This window comes from Podarcis tiliguerta (genome assembly GCF_965153285.1).
Source record: "Podarcis tiliguerta genome assembly, chromosome: 1".
Lineage (NCBI taxonomy): Eukaryota > Metazoa > Chordata > Lepidosauria > Squamata > Lacertidae > Podarcis > Podarcis tiliguerta.
This window is the reverse complement of record NC_139534.1, coordinates 80,301,399-80,323,588: the sequence shown is the minus strand read 5'-3', so window position 1 is coordinate 80,323,588 and position 22,190 is coordinate 80,301,399. Positions and strand designations below refer to the sequence as shown.

Below are 22,190 nucleotides of genomic sequence, written 5' to 3'. Positions count from 1 at the left end.
GCCCAGTGACTGCCTGTGGCCATCCAAACAATCCACCCAGCAACAGTGGGGTGGCCTGCTAGACCCCACTGCAACACTTGCTCTCTATTAGGGAGAACACGTTTATCCAAGGAGGCATATAACATAATGAACTAGCCCATAAAGTCCCCCAGCTCCAGAATATTTTGGGTGCCTCCAGTCTGCCAGTGTTTTGCAGGGAGAATAGACCTGCATAATAGAACTTTAGGTTTGCACATTTGAAGTGGATTTGAGCAACGTCAAGGATTCATTTTGGAGCCTCGGATATTGCAAATGTTGCCACAGACTGAGCTCCTTACTCCCTTATTACATTTGCCCATTAAATAATGCAAACCACATAAAAGAAGACAGCCTGTATTCTGATTCTTGTATACTCACTCGGAGTTTTGTAAAATTAAAAATCTAGGATGTGACTGAGAAGAAGCATTTGACAATATTCCCTTCTCTACGTTAAAATGTAAGGCTCTAATCCTGCACACAAACTGTTGAAACCCACTGCTGTCCATGAAATTTAAGGAGCCTAACTATGTACAGGGTTGCATCTCACATCTGAACTAACCATAGATTACTATCTGAGCCCAGTATTTGGAAGGCATTCTACCCCAATTACTAGGGGGTTGGGGTGTACTATTTCCTTCTGTCAATAAGTGTGTGTTTACAATGCCACAAGACAGAGTATTACACCGTCATGGTTGTTCTCAGTTCAAAGCACTCTTTCCTTAGGGTGTAAGAAAGGGTATTAAATATCTCCGAATTTGTCCTTGTATTTTATCTTAGAATAAATCCAATACATTAAAAGCCTTTTTTTGTTGTTCACCTATATTCCCCAGCTAGAAAACAGCAAGGTAATGAGCTGGTCATGCTTAGAGTAGACCCACTGAAATAAATCTGACCTAAGTAAGAGTGGTTAACATAAGAGCCAATGATTTCAATGCAGCTACCCTAAGCATAACTAAGTCTGGATCAAACGCAATGTTTCCTGTTTGTGCCACTCCTTGCTCATCTGGCCGTATAAGAGAAAAATATGGTTCTTCCATGGTTCAGCAATAGTATTTGTTGCTTACCTTCTATATTTGGATCCATGCACCCCCTCAGTTGCATCACGAGCTTCTGCTCATCTGACAATTGCTATTTCTGCATGGGAGGGGCAAAATCTTACATTTTCCAGATAAATAACATACACAAAGGATTAGGTGACAAAAATGGCAACAAAACACTTATTTGATAAAGATATAATGCTCCACTGCATCTGGTTCTATTAATCATAGAATCACAGAACTGTAGAATTGGAAGGGACCATGGACGTCATCTAGGCCAACCGCCTGCTGTGCAGGAATCTTGACTAAAGCATCCATGACAGATGGTCATCCAGCCTCTGATTAAAAACATCCAATGAAGAAGAGTCCATTCCATTGCGTCATAAAATTCTTTGTGATGTTTAATCAGAATTGTGACTTGAATCCATTGGTTTGGGTCCTACCCTTTGGAGCAGGAGAAAACAAGTGTGCTAGTCCTTTAGATATTTGAAGATGGTTATGATATCTCCTCTCAGTCTCCTCTTTTCCAGGCTAAACGTACCCAGCTCCCTCAACCGTTCCTCATATATCCAGACTTGGTCATCTTGGTTGCCCTCCTCTGGATATGTTCCAGCTTGACAACACCCTTCTTAAATTGTGATTTCCAGAACTGGACACAGTATTCCAGATGTGGTTTGACAAAGGCAGAATAGAATAGGACTATTATTTCTCTTGATCTAGACACTATACTTCTGGTGATGCAGCCTAGAATAGCATTAGTTTTTTTTGTTGCTGCATCACACTGAAGACTCATGTCAGAACTCATCCTTCTTCTCCCCAAGACCTGATCACTAATTTTATTGTAGACACCAGTAAGCCACACAATAAATTACACCAGCACCTCTAACATAGAATATCTTGTTTGCGCATTAATCCTATTCACATGGCAATGGTCATCTCTTTCTGGGATTTTGTTACTCAAGCAAGGATCATGCATTTTGCAGGTCTCCTGTTCACCCATACAAAACCTATGTGCATACATTTGTACATGAAGAATCTCTGTTCTGATGAACACACAGAGATCAGGATAGAGGCAGTGACCATGTGCACACTGTTCGTCTCCATGCATTCAGATTCACAGATGAGCAGGGTTCCTCTGTCTCTCTGTAGCACATTCTGCAATGTGGGTTAATCATTGGAAGCAGTTCGGTGTATGGTAGGTGTGAGATCCGTGTATGGGAAAAGACTAGATGAGCATCAGTTACTTTTGTTGTTGTTGTTTAGTCGTTTAGTCATGTCTGACTCTTCGTGACCCCATGGACCAGAGCACGCCAGGCACTCCTGTCTTCCACTGCCTCCCGCAGTTTGGTCAAACTCATGTTGGTAGCTTCGAGAACACTATCCAACCATCTCGTCCTCTGTCGTCCCCTTGTCCTTGTGCCCTTCATCTTTCCCAACATCAGGGTCTTTTCCAGGGAGTCTTCTCTTCTCTCAGTTACTTTTACTGAGGCTGCAATCCAATATGCACTGTTTTGGAACAAGACCCATTGAATCCAGTGGGACTTTATTCCATATACAATATGGTTCTTCCATGTATGTTCCTGCTTCCATATAAGATCTGGGTGAACATTTTGAGTTCATAAAAATTATATTGCAACTGCAGTCATCACAATTATTTTCTGCTATGGTATGAGCCCAGCTTCCTCCTAACTTCAGTATGCAAAAGGCAGAAAATCTACCCAGTGGTTCCAGTATTAACACAGTCACCTGTCCTGTTCCTCTTCCATAGAACCTAAACAAAACTTTCATAAATAGGCATCATAAGCAAACTAAATTTCCTTTCACATTAGTCTTAACCAGCACTAAAGACTAGCAGTAGAATGGAGAATGTTGATGCTAGGTTGAGAGATGCTGGCTTGAAATAAAAGATAAGTTTGGTATGTGGCTTTGTTTTCTTACACAAGTCAAAAGCAGAGGACTCTTGGGTGCAAATGCAGTTTGCTGGCCCTTCCTGTTCTGCTGGTTATGAATGCCCATTTATGGTCTTTTGTCCAGAGGCCTTCCAAATCCTGAAGCTGGTTTGGTACTGTAACACTGATTTTCATTTCACATCTCAAACTTTTACTTGATTTTTATATAATGAGGAAAGGAGATTGCATCAAGATGGTTACTAAATTTATGATCAATAGAAAATGCAAACCTTCGTTTTCTCCTGACAGATTCTTTCCAATGATCCAATGAAATGTGTGTGAATGTGTGTGTGTGTGTGTGTGTGTGTGAACTGAAGCTGTTTCCTTATTTCATGCCCTGCTTAAATTCCCTGGGGATGACAGATTAATTTAATTAGTTTTATTGAACTGCCTAGTTGCTTTTATTGGCAAATCCACTCATACGAGGCCTTCTACAAATTTCTCTGGAGGATAGTGCCATCCTATTGGCCCATTTTTTAAATTAAAGTAAATTTATTGCCATGCCTTGCGTTATTTTCAGCTGTACTCTGTGCCATTAAACTCACATTTGTACAGTGCCTTCATGGCCACTTATACTGAGAAGTTTAAGGTTTGATTCGCTGCTCTCTGCCACCTCCCAGTCCCCAGCATGATTAACGAATAATAGGAAGCAAATAGATATTGCCAAATGGACTGTGAACTAAAAACACCGCTCAGCGTTCACTGGGGAATTAAATGACGCTGACCTAAACAGCACAGCAGATGCCAGCTGAATGCCACCTGGAAGCACAAGACTAGTCAGTCAGTTTCCAGCTTCCTGTTTTGTTTTTAACTAAAACAGCCTGTGCAAAACAACAGCATCAGAGGGCTGAACTGGCATACAAAAACTTTGGTTTCTTAGATATGGTGGCACAGAGTTACACTCCTATCACTTCAAATCAAAGAATACAGGCTTCCCCCACTGAAGCAAAAGACAAGCTGCCTGACAGTTAGACAGCAACCACTCAAGTTATGGTAGTCCCGGTGATACCCCTAAACCACCCTAAAGCATAGTATCTGCCTACATACATGTTATGGGTGCAAGGTGGAAATTGTGACAAATAAGCAGTGGCTAGTCCATCCCCACGCACGCACGCACACGCACACACATATCTTTATTTAAATTTTCAGATTTACAAGCAATCATCAAGCAAACAAATAAAACAATTTCTATAAGTTCCCTTGGACTTCCCTCTCCCCTTTTGTGGGTCCTTATGTTAACTTTTTCTCTTGCATCTTCTCTGTTAATCCAATTCTATTAAATCTCTGATCAAACCACAGTCCAACTTTTAACTACAAGTGTTATTCCAATCCTACTAATAATTGTTCACAACGATTTTTTAGGTAAATTATACATTTCCCCCCATTCCTTATTGAAATTTTTGTCTTCCTGATTCCTAATTATTCATGTTAGTTGTGCCATTTTTGCATAGTCCATCCCAATGCGTTTTGGTCCAGCTGCTCAACATGGGTTGGAGTGATTTTCTCTGTACCACCCAATTTCTTTCTCCTGGCATAGAGGAGATAACCCCAACCAAGGGCCATAGGGTCAGTGAGCAGTTGCACATAAACACACTAAAGTAGTGTCATTGGGGTTGTTTCCAACTTTTACTCAGACTAAAACCATAGGGTTGTAGGCAATGACTTGCATTCACTCCATGACATACGCTTGGAGCAGCGGAAATGCACCCCACTCTCCTCCCCCTCCAAACCTATTCTGGGCTTCCCTCCAGCCCCCTGGAGCAAATTTGGTGTGGGGAACAGGAAGAGGAGAGGGAGGGGGTGGTCTGTTGTGCAAGCAGGAGTTATTGCACACACAGGTTGACTTTGCTGGAATTGGTATAGAGGAATAGCCTAGTTGACTGCAAGCAACCCATCTCAGAACTGGGAGGCAGACTTCTGGTCACCAAACCAGTCTATAAGGGAAGGGAGTGGAAACTCATGGGCTGTTTTGGACATGCTAAAGGGCTTGTGTGTCTTCAATAGCCTCTGGGATATAAGCCTTGTGTACTGCATCCAGTATCAGAGGCAGTATGCTTCTGAATGGCAGTTGCTGGGAATTATACTCATGTTCTCCTTGGGGGTTCTCTAAGTATCTGGTTGGCCACTGTGAGAACAAGATGCTGGACTAGAGGGGCCTTTGATGGAGGGTAGATGGATATAGGTCACAGAAAGGATGGAGAAAGGACATCCAATAAGGAATAATTCAGGATTCAGAATAATTCAGAATAACACTCAGGATTCAGAGTCCTGGTGCTAGATAGAGAGGGAGATGAGGACATGAGCCAGCCATGAGTTAACATATAGGTTTGCCAGCACAGTACCACTTTATTTGAGGTAGACAACAACAAAAAGTGGTACCCTTCAGATGTTGTTGGATTCCAACTCCCATTAGCCCAGCCAGCATGATTTAGTGTGCATCAATATGTATCAAATGATATCTAAAATGTACACATACTTTGTTCAAATGAGTGGTTCAACACAGTAAGCATACATAGCACACCTGGGGGAGACATGCGTAGCGAGAAGATAATCATGTTACATTTGTCGTGCTTGTGGAAATGAAAAGCTCTTCTTCCCCTGCTTACCAATAAACCCACAATCTCACCCATTTCCCTTTTTAATCCTATATTTCATTAAACTCCGAACGGCTAGTTTGTGTAGGCAAAATGAAGGCAACTGTAATGCGATACGCTAAAAAGCCATTTTTTTTGCTCTGAAAATCTCTGCACCCAAAGTGGAATTTTTGCAGGCCATTAGCTCATAATGTGAACCGAAGCCTTTGGGTATTTCAGATGCAGAAATCATATGCACAAAGTGAGTAATTTGTTTAGGAACAACGTTTCCTAGGGACATAGGAGCTGCCTAATACCGAGTCAAACTACTGGTCCATCTGGCGTATTATTGTCTCCACTGACTAGCCATGGCCCTCCAGGGATTCCAGGCAGGAATCTTTCCTGGCCCTGCCTTGAGGTGTTGGAATTGAACCTGAGACCTTCTACAAGAAAATATGTGTTCACCAATGAGCTATAGTCCTCCCCCCAAGCTGTTGCAGCCATTTCTTTTCACTTGGCAGCAAATATACCGTATTGACCCAAATATGCCACACTTTTTTTTCAAATTCCGACTGTGAAAAATTAAAGTGCAGCTTATATTCAGAGCCGAGCACCAGCACTGGCTTGAGGAGTGGGGCACCAAGCATCTGGCCACACCTGGTCCCCCATTCAGTGTGGTAGTGCCAGGAGGCTGACTGCATCCGCAAATAAGCCTTGAATTTTAAAGGTGCGGCTTATTTGCAGATGCGGCTTATAGTCGGGCCAATACGGTATTTGTACATATATGCATACACTTGTATTTGGACATCACTGTAGAAAAGCAAATCATCTGGGCTACATCCTGCATTAGCTGATGCGTTTGGAAAGGGATTTGGTCAGGCGTTATACAGGGTCCAGTTGTTTACTTGTCATTCTAGTCTAAATTTTTACCTTTTCCTGTTTCTGACACTGGAAATGGGTGCAGAGCTGATAGTGTTGATGTGCTCTCTTTCTCTCTCCACCGATTCCCTTCCCTCCCTCCCTTCCCACTACCTTTCTTAGCTCCGGTGCCTGTGGCTGACGGACACTTCATTCTGCCTGAAGGACAAGGACAAGAGAGATGCTAAGCACCACTCAGTGGAGCATGCCACGTGGTGTAATTGGAAAACACATTGCTTCTGCAATAAGATGAGGTCATTACTCTTAATAGAATGCAGTTGGGCAATATGAACCTGACATGGTCATTTCCAAAGAATGATGTAAAGTACCTATCTATTTAGCACTTGCCAGTGAGATAGGCTGGACTACAGCGCTTGAATCCAGACCAGAACTTGGCTCACAAGTGAAGGTATTCTGATTTATGATATTGCTTTAGATCAGAGGTGGGTGATCTGTATGACACTGAGAGCCTTTTCACACATTCACACAATCTAGCAGGGTTCAGGAGGCTTAAGAAGGATGCCTGTTCTTCAGATATACACCTAATATGTTTTAAGTGCGAACCTACAATGTAGAGTATGTGTCTGTCAAGGAGGGATGGGGGAAATTCAATTCACTTTGCATTTAAAGGCAAATCTACCTAATTCACACTTCCCTCACTAAACTTAGTGGAGATTACTTTTGAGTAGACATGTACAGAGTTGCACAAGAAGACAAGTCCCTGCAATCTAAAATTCAACACAAAGTCAACAGTAGAGTCAGTTTAGGGCCAGTGATGGGGCAGCATTATTCACCACTCCTGCAACCAGTAATCTAGCTTTGGGGTCAAAGGCCACCACAGCTGTGTCTTCCAACCACTTAATGGCATTGTATGTACAAATCTTCAAGATATGAATTTCTAGGGTAATAGAGTACAGTGGTACCTCGGGTTACATATGCTTCAGGTTGCATACACTTCAGGTTACAGACTCCGCTAACCCAGAAATAGTACCTTGGGTTAAGAACTTTGCTTCAGGATGAGAACAGAAATCATGCTCCTGCGGAGACCCCATTAGTTAAAGTGCTGCTTCAGGTTAAGAACAGTTTCAGGTTAAGAACAGACCACCAAAACGAATTATGTTCTTAACCCGAGGTACCACTGTATTTCCAAAAATCTTGGTTTCCAGGCATGCTTGAACTCTGGTACTTTTATGATGAAAAGTTCACCACTGCTGATCAATAAAAAAAGACATATCAAATGTGCCCTGGGGTGTGAGTGCTCCTTAATGCCCCCAGTATATTCAAAAATCAGATTGTCATGTTTCAGAGCAGCCCACAAGACAGTTATTTGCAATGCCGCATACTTCCGTGGGTGACTACTCCAGCACAATCACTTTGGTTATTGTACCTTAATCAGCTGGATGATTACAAACCTGCTGAGATATTTCTGCATCTTTGTGTGTTGTTTGCATCCTTCTATTCACTCATTGGCTAATATCCTCAGTTTAGTGAAACAATCTTCTAACTGCCTCCCCACAGACAACATGCAGCTTTTTGTCAGTGCAATGTTGGTCTGAGATCACACTTTGCCATATAAGAAACAATCCTTCCACAATGAGTTGTATAATATGGAATTCTACTCCTAGAGCTTGATAATTGGGTAACGCAAGAAGAGGCATTAGTCCCTGGATGGACAAAGCACAAAACTTTGTTTGACCCACAATTGCCACAATTTATGGACGTACATGGACATTATTGTAAGCTGTTAAAAATAGAGTCTATCATAATGGATATGAATAATTATCTAGCCAGTCAAGTTTCTTGTCTTTGGAGGAAGGACCATAGCACAGTGGCCAAACATCTGCTTTGTACATGGATAGTCACCGTTTGAATCTCCAGCATCTCCAGGTAGGGCTAGGAATGCCCCATGTTGGGTATGCTAGAGAGCAGCTGAAAATCACTGTAGACTGAATGAGATGGACCAGTGGTCTGACTTGAAATAAGGCAACTTCCCACGTACCAGTGTAAGATCTCACCCAGTAAAAACTTGGGTCCATCTCCCTGCTACTCCCTGCTCCTGATCTTAGGACAGATAGATAATGCTGAACACCCTAAACTGTGGAAACAATAAAGGATCAATGAATTCATTGAATCATAGAATTGTAGTGTTGGAAGGGACTCCTATGGTCACCAAGTCCAAACCCCTGCTTAAGAACCTCCAAGGAAGGAAAGTCCACCAGCTTCTAAGGGAGTCTTTCCCACCGTCAAACAGCTCTTACCATCAGAAAGTTATTCCTGGTGGATAGTCGGAATCTCCTTTCTTGTAACTTGATTCCATTGGAATCTATTAAACACATAGGAAATGGCTATCCTCCTGAAATATTCATTTATATGTTTATTAGACTCATGCGCTATCTTTTTTCTAAAGCTTCTCCCATTTGGATTAGTTTGAGGTATACTGGGCTAGGAGATTGGCCCTCAGACATCCTGTGTGCCTGATCGCTGAGTGCCCCTCGTCTATCCTTCCTCAACCTGATGCTCTCCAGATGTTTTGTTCCGCAGCTCCCATCAGCCCCATTCCACATGCAGCATGCCCACACTGTCTGTGGCTAATGGAAGAACATCTGGAGAACATACGGTTGAGGAAAGCTGCCCTAATCTTAATTTAGTCACCTATCTACTGAAGCACAGTGGCTGAATTTGCTTTGAAAATAGAAGGAAGAAGAGCTTTGCTTGCAGCCCCAAAATAGAAAATGGTCTATTTTCTTCAATGCCATTGTTACTCTGTGGTGACGTTGATAGCAAAAGCAGAGCATTGTTTTGTTTTGAACTTTTCTTTTTAAAAGACACTAAAATCTTTCCTTTTTTAGCTTTCACAAAAACACAGCTAATTTAAATCTCTCTAGGGACTGACTGTGCAGATAATCATTTACCAGACCATCGGAGTGGTTTATGCAAATTCTAGTGGTTTTTCAAGAGGAAGAAACGTTGTTTTATTTTTCATTACTGTTCCGTTATTGCAGTCATTACTCTAAGCACCATTCGTTGCATGGTAGGCTGGAGTACACTATAAGACCTTTATGAAAGAGTCTCATTTTTAAAAAGAAACAACATATGTGCATCCAGGCAATAATAAATAATCAAAGCAATAATTGCCACGTCTTGCCCTTCTACATCACCTCCCATTAGAGAATGTGAAAGAGCACTGTGCTGTTGAAAAATGATATCTTGAACTGTTTCTTGGATGCCAACATTTATGATTCTCGTTAGCAAAAAATGCCCATTTTTATGATGGGTGACCTGTGTTTAGAGGGAAAGCTTGTATCTTGGGGCATCACAACCACTGCATGGTCTCTGCCAATTTAAGCCAGGCCACCAGCTGACTGAGGAGAAATGCAGGACACCTCATTGCCTATCCCTGGCCTGTTGTGTTGCCGACCCTGAAAATAAAAAATAAAATAAAATGGTACCCTGACAGAGCCTTCTGGACCAAAAGTAGGAGCCAGCAAGTCAGGATGGGTCTGGGTACAGAGCCCATTCAATGGAGCTCCCAATGGAGTTGGGAGAGGGAGAATAGACTCGTACCCTGCTTTTCTGGCAACTGTGGGCCTAAACAGCAAAACTTTGGGCCCAAACCAAAACCCCAAATAAATCCTCTTTTTCTACTTAACTTCATGGACTGCAGAGATAAAGATCAGGAGCATTTCTGTGGCTTGTCTACATCCACCAGGCCTGTGCACATGTACATGTAAGCACCATTGTTCCTAAGGGAACTTACTCTATGGTAAGTGCATTTAAGATCACAGCTACGAAGTTCTGGATGTTGCCCTAGGGATTGGGGTTTTGTTTTTTGTTTTTGTTTTTTTGTATATTTAAATTTCATCTATTTCAATGAAATGTCAAATGAACTTGACTTTCTCTGGATTGCACCACTGGTTTCTGCATAGAGTCACATTAATCAAATTTAAAAAAAAATAATTCCAGCAACCATTAATAACAAAACCTATCCTGAAGATTCTCTTAGGTGTAGAGAATGCCAAAGATTGGACTGCTTCTCATACTGGATGATCTAAAGAAAGTTTCTGAAAATGATTCATTGAAGCAGAAACCACTTTCTTTTCCTTTGAAAAATATGCATTTTTCTTGCTCATCCATCCAAGTTCCTTGTAATGAGGTTACTTGAGGCTATCATTCATTAAGCTTTGCTGATCATCAGCACATTGTGCAGAATCAATTTATGCTTCCCCAAATGGGAATCTTCCTCCCCACTGTTTAAGTCAAATGAGGAATGCCACCGCTGAATCATGGAGGCAGGTCAGCTGAGGATTAGCATGCTTTCAATTACACAGTTATTAATTCCATTAAACAATGAAAAATGTAGTGTGGCCCTGCCAACAGGCTTCCCATTAGGCACAGTGAACTTGAACATTACACTGCGATTCTTATATCCCATGTTGTTTTCCCCCTCAACCTGCGAAGAGCAAAATAAGCACTTGGATTTACAGGCTAAAGCAGCAGCACCACACAGCTATGCAGCGAAAGCACACATGCCATTGTTATCTATGTGTTTTTTGAGCAAAGGACCAGTTTACACACCCATGGGGCAGAGGATTGTTGTTCCATGCATACATTCCTCCCATACGTAAGCCACTGTTTGCACAAAGTACCGTAGTTCCACATAGGCTTGTAAGCATGGTGGTCCAACCAGCACAGTCCCTTTCCATAATAAAGAGTAAGCAGGGATTCCAACTAGTTGTTTAATCCAGAGAAAGTCAGGTTCATTTGACGTTTCATTGAAATAGATGAAATTCATCAACATCGCATCAAGAAGCAGGGACTTTTCACTCATTACCAAAAAAGTGGGGGGGGGGACATTCAGCTGCAATCCTATGCATTGTGTTGTTTTCCTCCCATAGGAGCCAACTCCAGGGGGCTGTGGGTGCTTGGGCACCCACAATAATATAATTGTGGGGCGGCACCCACAAAGTCAATAGGAAAGGCCCATACGGAGAGAAGCAGTTCAGCTCTGTCCTCCACAGCCAACCAACGAGGAATCCTTTTCCGAAGCAGGGCTCAGGCATGGAGGCAGATTCTCTCTGCCTCCGAGTCCCTCACCCCAGAAAAGGGTTCCTCGCTGCCTGCTGCCTGTGTGACATCACATGCACTATGTGCAAGCATGTGCGTGTGTGACATCACACGTCTGTGTGCGGCAGCGGACACCCACAATCCTGAGGGCGAGAGGGCGGCCCTGTTTCCTCCTAAGTTCTACTCAGAGTCAGTTATTCATTGGGACTTCCAAGTAGACATGTGTGAGAATACAGCCCTAGACTTTTTCACTCTCATTGCCCCACCAGCTTCCCCATTATGTTCTTTGGACTGTAATCAGGGAGTTTCCTTTCCCCACTTGATTAGTGATATTGTATCTTTATGTCTAATGTTATTTCAAAATAAAAGCCCATTAAAGGCGGGGGGGGGGGGAGTGGGCACAGGTGGCCAGATGCAGCAGCGCAGGTGTTTTGTGGGCATTGTGGTAGTAGTACATGTTTGTGGTACTAAAACCCACCTTGCAATCAGCCACACAGATCGCTCTTGATTGCGCAGCTACGATATCCAATTTAATTCCGCCGTTTTGAATTCCAAATGGCTTCTTAGGTTGCTTTTCAGCTTGACAAATTACCAAGAGAAAGAAGATGATTAGGCTTACACCTAGGTGAACTCTCCCCCTGTCAGTGTGGCATCTTTGACAAACAACAAAATAGGATGCTGCATTGCAATCTTCTTGCATTTGATGTAGGGATATTTGTTGCTGCTCTCCTAGCGCTGAAGAGCACCATTTGCTTCAAAACAGGAGGATCCTGTCTTTTGAGTACAGGCAGTTCCTTCTTATCAGCAATGGACAGTTAGTTCAGGGACAATTCACACATTACTTTTTTTAATATACTTTTTAGGTGTGAAAGTTAAGATGTTTTAAGTGTACATCAAAGTTGGAAAAGTGTGGATGCAGCAGACACATGTTTGCTAATGTGTCTGTTGTATGTATAAACATCACTACTGTATTGTCGTCGGCTTCAACTTTCTAATGAAGGTACCAAATTTCCTGTGTGCAATATGTGAAACAGCCCTTGGATAAGATGATTCATGGTGTTGAGCTGCAGTCTTCTTTATAAAATATGGTAGTCCTTGTCAGTGGCCTGTAGTCAAATGGGACACAACCATATTTTGCATAGCTGCATCAGTTTTGTTTTAGCAGTATAATGTAGCTAGTCCCTCGTGTCCGGGGGATATATAAAACAGTACTGTGGAAAGACAGTAGGCAAAATATTATATTTCGCCTTTCATGATATGGGTAGAATTTGGTGGCTGGTCAAACATTTCTTAACTATCTTAGAAAATAATTAACAGAGATGTCAGAATTTCTATCCCTTCTTATTTCCCTCACCTGCCACCGTTATATGAGATTGAGGCAAGGCAGCATGCAAATTACATATATACTTATATAGCATAAAATAGGAATTACAGTGGTGCCTCGCAAGACGAAAAGAATCCGTTCCGCGAGTCTCTTCGTTTAGCGGTTTTTTCGTCTTGCAAAGCAACCCTATTAGCGGATTAGCGGATTAGCGGTATTAGCGGTTTAGCGGCTATTAGCGGCTATTAAAGGCTTAAGGGATTAGCAGATTAGCTGCTAAAAGGCTATTAGCCGCTTAGTGCCTTAGAAAAAGGGGGTGGGGAGCGAAAAAAAATCGCAGGAACTCGCAAGACATTTCGTCTAGCGGGTTTTCCGTCTTGCGAGACATTCGTCTTGCGGGGCACCTCTGTATAGGAATCCTTCTCTAAGACACTACAATTTTTCAAATCATTGGGCCTCCGCATTGACATTAAAGGAAAGCTACATTTCTATATACGCACACACACTGTAGCCTAAAGCAAAAAAAGTTTCTGTTATTATTCAGGGCTGCTAGAGCCTGAAAGGGTTAAAACTGCAAGCTAGTGTTGGGTTTCCTTTTGTATCATCTGAAGTGGGGGAAATGGTCACAGTCAGTTAGTCACATCAATGAACACAGGAGCACATCTGTAAGCTAAGCCAACAGTTTCCCCTGCCTGCCTCTTTTCTGTGACACAAAGCAGTCAAAGAAGCATCCAAAAGTGTTGACATTTGAATCCCTATTTTGATACAAACGTAAAGTCTCCATCGCCCAGGTAGGTCCCAATGCTATCATATATACCCCAATCTGAAGGGGTTTGCTTATTTGACTTTCTTTAATTTTTCTTTCTTGAGCAATCATATCTTCACATTTCTGCACTAGGATAGGCAAGGCAGACTAGAGTAGAACAGAAACCAGGTTGTAAAGTGTTTGGATACTGAATTGCCTACAGTGGATCTTTCAAGTTTTACAAAACAAATACTGAATTAATCGGGGGGGGGGGGCTTTCTAAAGGTAACTCTGATTATCTGTATTATTAGTAGGACTATGTTGCTTATTCATGGTTGCACATAGCAGAAGATGACACACATAAGCATGCCAGCCATGTAGTGGTTCAGTGCAGGAAGGTTCTGTGGCATGTGGCATCTACATACATCCAGCTCTGTAAAACCACTGCAGGACACAAATAATCTGCTAAAACAGAGTTAGGAGACCCTTCTGTTATGTTAGTCATATTCTAACAGACTATTGTCTTAAACAGATGTACCTGGGAGTAACTCCCAATGAACTCAGCTGGACTTACTTCTGAGCAGATATCCACAGAACTAGGGCCCTAAAGCTGAAGGAAAAAACACACAACTTTTAGTACATGCTTCAAATTAAGTACTTTGAAAGGTCATTGTTTGCAGGTGATTGTTTGTTTGCAGGAGACTGGGAGGGCTGCTCATTGTAAATCACTTCTCTGTCCTACTTCCCTGTTCTTGATAAGCAAGGAGTAATTTTGTACAGCACCCACTTCACTCCGTAAAGGTTTCACATTTTTCATTACTCGTGCGGTTTTCTATTTTTTCACAGGCACATTGCAGGCTCTCGCTCAACTTATTAGGTGCTGCAAGTATCCCGTCTTTGCTGGTTCATAGCAAAGAATCTTGAGTGTCAAATGACGACACTAGCAGACCAATAGAGACTCAGAACTGATATGTTTCTGCTCTTTATCTATTGAGTCTTATCAAATACCCAGTATACATGGGACACAAGTATATACACACATTTGTGGAGGAGGCTTATCCTAAGAACTAAAACTGGGAATTGATGTTGAGGGATGATTAACAGGTTACCTGTGGCCTTCCATATATTGTTGGACTTCAAGGGAGTTACCCCAGCCAGCATGGTCAATGGTCAGAGATGATGGGAACTGAACACATTAATGTTAATGTGAGCCACAGGTTCCCCACCCTGTATCTGTCTCCAATTTGCCATGTTTACAGAGAAAAACAATTATATTACAAATAGGATGTTTTGATTCAGCAGTAGTCAATGGGGGTGCTATCATCTATAACCATTGGCCATGCTAGCTAAGTCAAAAAGAGTTAGTCCAATGACATCTGGAGGGCATTACATTTGCTGTTTTTAACTAAAATAATACATTCCTTGTTCTGTTGGTCTTTTTAAACATCCTTTTATTTGTATCTGATACGCTTTATTGTTGGTCATACATCAATCTTTATGTTGTGATGTGATGTGCCCCACCCTGGTGTCTGTCTGGATGAAGAGTGGACAGTCACTATTTTAAATAAATAAATAATAAGATGTGTCTCTAAAGATAAAGAGTGCATTCTTATATGACTGCTGAGGAGCTTACTCCCAGGTAACTCGGTATAGGATTGAAGCCTTAATCTATTGTCATTTATGAGATTCTTTTTTAATATAAAAATTGTCAAGCTTTATATGTGTAATGCAGCCTCCCTCAGCATGATGCTCTTTAGATGTTTTCTGCTACAACTCCCTTTTCCTCTGACCATTGGCCATGCTGCCTGCAGCTGATGAGAGTTGTAGTGCAAAACATCTGGAAGCCACCAGGTTTGGCTTACTGCATCCCTCCAGAGGTTTTCTTGTTCTTGTCAATACTTAGCATGAACATACACACACATATGTACACACACAGGTGCAAAGAAATATGGAGCTCTCCTTTGATAGACGGTGCTGAATATATGATAAATAAATAAAATTAACTGCATTGTTGCGAGCACATAGCACCACACCAATGTAATTATTTGTTTCTGGATGTTTGTAGTGATCAGCTGCACATCAGCAGCTTACCACTCTGGTCACATCCTCACCTTACATTTAAACCACTCTTATACCACTTTAATAGTCAGGTCTATACCCAAAGAATCCTGGGCACTATAGTTCATTAAGGGTGCTGAGAGTTATTAAGAGACACATACCCCTTCCCCTCACAGAGCTACAATTCCCAGAGTTGATTGTGAAACAACTCCAGGAACTGTTGATTGCTTCCATGGAGTGCAATTTAAAGTGACTTCCTCATGGGACTTTTAACATGTGAATGGACTCTAAAAATGTACTCCAGTAACAACAACAACAACAACAACAATTTTATTGCTTGTTTGTTTGTTTGTTTGTTTGTTTGTTTGTTATACCCCAGTTATGGATGGCTTCCAACAGAATATTAAAAACATGATAAAACATCAAACATTAAAAACTTCCCTAAACAGGGTTGCCTTCAGATGTCTTCTAAAAGTCAGATTGTTGTTTATTTCCTTGACATCTGATGGGAGGGCATTTTCAGGGTGGGTTCCCTGTAACCTCACTTCTCACAGTGAGGGAACTAGCAGAAGACCCTCAGAGGAGGACCTCAGGCTGAACGATGGGGGTGGAGACGTTCCTTCAGGTATACTGGGCCAAGGCCGTTTAGGGCTTTAAAGGTCAGCACCAACACTTTGAATTGTGCTTGGAAACGTACTGGGAGCCAAAGAAGGCACTTTTAAAGCACACGGCTTCCACCAAAAAATCCTGGGAACTACAGAATTATAATTCTTAGCACCCTTAACAAATTACAGTTTGCAGGATTCTTTGTGGAAAGTCATGTGCTTTAAATGAGCAGTGTGGATGTGTCCTCTGTACTTCTAGTATGATGGCTTGTTGTGCACATACCATGTTCCACGTTTAATTATTTACTTTCCCTATGAGGAGATCTCAAGAAAAAAGACCGTGAAGGACTTCTGTCTGCGATCCCACAGTGTTTATATTGACTATCCACCAAGAGTGACAATTGTAGTGTATGCTAGAGGGCAATGCCAATTTAGTCTGCGAAGTCAACCAATTCCAATCCCCCAGTGTAAAAGCATTAACCTCCCAGTCGTGAATCATTGCGTGTCGAGGTCCCCAGGTCCACCCCAAATAACTCACACATCACACAGAAATTTTTGTTTAAGATTTTTGGCATAATTTTGGCCACAACTTTATTAAAATACAAATTTGTGAGTGGTTGCGTAGGCATTGGTTGCGACTATCTGCCCCCACCATGGGGGACAGACTGACATTCCGCACGATGCGAAAGTCAGAATGGGGGAATACACTTGGGGGTTACGCGGAGCAGGGAACCTGCCCTCACCCCAAATGCAACCAGGAGCTCATTGCTATGGCCCGAGCCCCCTTGACAGAGTGGACAAGCAATAGTTAGCTCCCAATTCCTTTAACGGAATCCCTTGCAGCAGCAGCATTAGAGGGGCAGGCACAGCCAATCCATGCCCCTCAACCAACCAAACCATAAACCAATGCCTAACCGCGAACCTTACAAGTTGTGACGATTTGCTACGTAGTAGGCAAAACCAAATGGCCCCAGCCAATCAGCCAGATGGACAAATTCCTACCAGGCCCCTGCTTCAAAGCAGACGACCCCATGACAGGCAATAGCAAGGTCAAAGCGAACAACCCTAATTCTAGGGAGGGAGGGACGGGCAATCCGATGCACTGGCGAAAAGAGGAAGCCCTAGCCTCATGCAAGGAGTTTTAGTATTTCTGGCTGTCAATCAATAAATGGCAACATTAACTTCTTCCCAACAACAAGGGAAGCCCCAATCGCATCAGTGGTCAACAATCAATTAGCCCGCCTTCCAACTTTGGAGTGTCCTGAAGGCCCCCACCGCAACACGTGCTCTCCATGAAGGAGAACACGCTTTACGTGAAAACAAATTTCACTGGCCCTGTAATGCCGCTTACTCCCAGGTAATTGTGTATACAATTGTAACCTACATTTCTGATTTTCATAGGGTCTGCGAGACAAGAAGAAATGCACAGTCCATGCACATTTTCCCAGCATATTTGCAACCTTTCATATAAATTTCAAGATTTGATAACCCACAAAGCAAATGCAGAAACAAAATTTCTTTCAGATAGATGGGAGATAGATGCCCTAGACTCATGTTTTTTGAAATAAAAACTAAAGTATTTGGCTAGTGCAAACCTGGGAAGCCTTTAAGCAAACAATAAAGCGACTGGCAAATCTATGCCATTTGCCACATCACAATTTCTTCTTGTCAGCATCCCAAGAGATAAATGATAACAGACAAATGATAGCATCCTGTCAAGGATCATGATGCCTCTCATAATACAGTGGTACCTTGGGTTACAGACACTTCAGGTTACAGACGCTTCAGGTTACAAACCCCGCTAACCCAGAAATAGTACCTCGGGTTAAGAACTTTGCTTCAGGATGAGAACAGAAATCGTGCTCAGGCAGCGTGGCAGCAGCAGGAGGCCCCATTAGCTAAAGAGGTGCTTCAGGTTAAGAACTGTTTCAGGTTAAGAACGGACCTCCAGAACGAATTAAGTACTTAACCCGAGGTACCACTGTAAACTATGGCACCTCTATTATGGCCATACATCTCTAAACTGAAAAATGTTGTTGAAGTATGCTAGCAATGTGCTGTTTTTGTTTCTGTGTAATGCAGCTGGTCTGAACATTTAGCAAAGCCAATGGGAGGCCTTTGTCAAGCCTAACTGCTGCTGCACATGAGGAGAAGCAACTAGTCCCCACTCAGCTATACTTTCCTCCCAAATATGTCCCCTGCAAGACTGTTAGACTTGAAAACAGCATCTCATTGGAGCGAGTTGGAAGCCCGAATAGGGACCTCTCATGAGGTGCATCTGGCCTGCAGGTCAGAGGTCCCCCAGACTGCATTTAAAGTCTAATTTCCTCCCCTAGCTCTAGTTAAGATAGTAGTGTTGGTCAGCTAGATAACAGAGAAGGAAGGCTTGGGGTTTCTGGCCTGTGATATGCATGTGCTGCTCTTGCTGCTGCCTAGATCACATGCCATCTTCCTTTGGAGCCAAAACCTCAGGGGAACATTGAGTTGAAATGAAAAAGAGGTGTGGCTAGCATGAGAATTCCTTCTTAGCACCTTTCAACAGAGCTGGTGCAAGAATAGATCCCAGGTGAACTGTGTCCTAAGTTAGCCAAGGCTTTGACTTGATATTTATTCTTTGTAGACCACCTAAATTCTTCATTTCTCAAAAGGCTTCCCAGAAGGACTGATACCGCTTGATGAATTAATCCTGAAACTGGTCCCTCTTTCCAACCTCTTCCTCCTTGTTGCTCTGTTGTTAACACTGAGCAAGGGCTGGCTTGAAATGAATCCTTACAGGCTTACGTGCACTTGCAGCCAGACCTCTGAAAGTTTACTACTCTAGATGAGTGCTGAGCTATATGGCCTTGCTCCCTCCAGGAGAAGATATAAAACAAATGTCACATCTTATTTAGCCTTTTGATTGCCTTTTCTACCATTCTTTTTCATGTTGTGGTTTTCACAGCATTTATCTCAGAGAATTACTTCCATTGACAGGCAGTGACACAGGGTGAAGAGCAGTGACCTGATATGTTCAAGGTCACACAGCCAAGCAGTAACTTATTTAATCACCCTGCAGCTCACCTTCTCATTCTCTTTTCTTCCAGATATTGACAATACCATGACTTGTTTGCCTGAGAAGATGCCTCTTCAGATGATATCGACCATTAACAATTCTTCACTGATCCAGCCAGGATTTTCACTGCTGAACTTTGATGGCCGTGTTTTCTTGTTTGGACAGAAAGGCTGGCCAAAGAGGTCCTGTCCGACTGGAGTTTTCCTTCTTGATTTCAAAAAGGAAGAGCTCAAACTGAAGCCGGCATACTTCTCTAAGGATTCTTGCTACCTTCCCCCTCTGCGGTACCCTGCCATCTGCACTCCCAAAGGCAGTATGGCCCAGTCTGAGAAGTGTCCATACTTCATCCATGGGGGGAAAACACCCAACAATGAACTTTCTGATAAGCTGTACATCATGAGCCTAATCAGCAAGAATAGCAAGAAATTCACATTTAGGTGTACTGAGAAAGAATTAGCTGGGGAGGTCCCAGAAGCCAGATATGGCCATACCATTAATGTGGTTCATAGTCAAGGTAAAAGTATAATTGTTATAGTTGGGGGGAGATCATACAAGGCCCTCGGAGAGAGGACAACTGAAAACTGGAACAGTGTGGTTGACTGTATGCCATACATATTTCTGGTTGACCCTGAATTTGGATGTTGCACCTCACATGCCTTCCAAGAGCTTATGGGGGGATTCTCCTTTCATCTCTCCCTTGCTAGAAATGACACCATCTATATCATAGGAGGCCATTCCATTGAAAGTAATACGAGACCCCCAAATCTCTATAGAATAAAAGTTGACCTTCCCTTAGGAAGCCCAGCTGTGAACTGTAGTGTTTTGTCTGGTGGGATCTCAGTATCAAGTGCCATCATGACCCAGACTGGAGACCAGGAATTTGTCATTGTTGGAGGCTACCACTCTGATAACCAGAAGAGAATGGTTTGTAATACAATCAACCTAGAAGATAACAAGATAGAGATAGTGGAAAGAGAGGCACCAGAATGGACCCCAGATATCAAACACTGCAAGATATGGTTTGGGAGTGATATGGGAAATGGAGCCATACTGTTTGGTATACCCGGAGACAACAGGCAGCTAATTTCAGATGCGAACTACTTTTACTTGTTGAGATGCAGAGAAGAAAGTGATCAGGACCCAGAACAGATGGCACAAGTGTGCAGTCAGAGTTCTACAGAAGATGCAGGAGAGTCTACGCCTTTTGAAGATTCAGAGGAGTTCACTTTCAGCTTTGACATTGACACCTATAATGAAGATGATGAAGAAGATGAGTCAGAAACAGGCTATTGGATCACCTGCTCTTCAGGCTGTGATATTGATATCAACACTTGGGTGCCCTTGTACTCAACAGAGCTCAACAAGCCAGCAATGATCTTCTGTTCAAATGGAGATGGTCACTGGGTCCACGCTCAGTGCATGGACTTATCTGAAGACATGCTTATTCACCTTTCACAGGTAAACACCAAGTACTTCTGCCCTGAGCATACCAGTTTGGCCAGGGGACTGCAGACTCCCAAGGAGACTCCTCCAATCGAAAAGCCACCCATGAAAGCATTGCACAGGAAAAAACCCATGACAATATTCACTCCTGCAAAAAAGTCATTTATCCGGAAGCTATTTCAATAGTCTAACATTAATGAATGGCATTTTGGTATGAAAAACTCTGATATTCCCAATTCAGTGACCAGTAACAAATCAAAATAGTTTTAAGATTTCATAGTGATGCTTTGGTTTCAATTTTTGTTGTTTTTTTTTTTGTAATTATTTGAATTTATTTCAGTTTAATATGATGGTCACAGTACTTGAGACTTATAAAAGAATCCACAATTCCCTGTATAGTTAAATATTTGAGACGAATATTCTTCTTGGCTTGGCTTCTTGGCTTCTTATTCTGTGGATAAAATGTTTTAGAGATGGTGGGCTAAGTGTTTGTCTTGGCTTTTACCAAGGGTGAAGGTTGTGATTGTTTTTAGCTGTCAGGGGGCTCCCAGCTGGTTACCCAGGAAAGTATCAGTACGAGGAAAAGTTTCTAACAATCCTTTTTTATTTCAAACTTTACAAAGAGAGGCGATAGAACCCAGCCTCTTGGATAGTGGCATTGTCCCGAGTAAATCTCCATCCCCCTTCTCCCCCACTTCCTCATTCATCACCATCATCTCCTCTACGGATGCCGCTAAATGCCCTTTGTCTTTGAGCTCTTTGCTCTCCTACTTTTAAGGCTCGCCAGGTTCTGGGAGATGGTGGGTCTGGAATGCTTTCTAGTGACAATGTGTCAGCCAGCTGCTGCTCTGGCTCTTCCTGCTCATCCTCTCCCATTATTTCCCACCTTTTCCCCTCATCTGCTTCTGAGCTGTGACCTCCTCTGCCCAGCTCCTGACATCAGCTCTATACCATTGTTGTAATTATAGCTTCTGTATTTTTTACGTTCTAAGATTTTTAAATAAAATAAAAAGTAAAGACAAATGCTGCTCCATTTTATTGCATCATTAGAAATGCATTTTACTGGATCGAAATGGTTTTGCTTAAATTCAGCAAAGCAATGATTGTATTAATATAATGTGTGGTATGACCAATAATGCTATCTCTTCTGAGATTCTGGCCACATTGACACTATACAGTTAAAGCACTATGATACCACTTTAAACAGTAATGGCTACACACACACAAAACCAAACCACGTGGAGAAAACGAGAGGATAGACGAACTCATGAGAAGAACTCCAGTTTATTCAGGGGACAAAAGCCTGTGGTTACATTTAGAATCACCATATCTTGACTTTTTCTCACATGTAGCTGAGCAAAGGTACAGATGACCTGGGTCCAGATACAGCATAAAATGAGAATATCT

At 42.3% G+C, this 22,190-nt stretch overlaps 1 protein-coding gene across 1 annotated transcript; it reads left to right on the top strand.

Moving 5' to 3' along the window:
* Nucleotides 1–19,385: 19,385 nt before the first annotated feature.
* Nucleotides 19,386–20,969, top strand: RAG2 (recombination activating 2; the record flags this gene model as incomplete). The annotated part of the gene is made up of 1 exon (XM_083426866.1): nt 19,386–20,969. The coding sequence occupies one exon, from the start codon at nt 19,386–19,388 to the stop codon at nt 20,967–20,969; it is 1,584 nt and encodes a 527-aa protein (XP_083282992.1).
* Between the last annotated feature and the right edge of the window lie 1,221 nt (nt 20,970–22,190).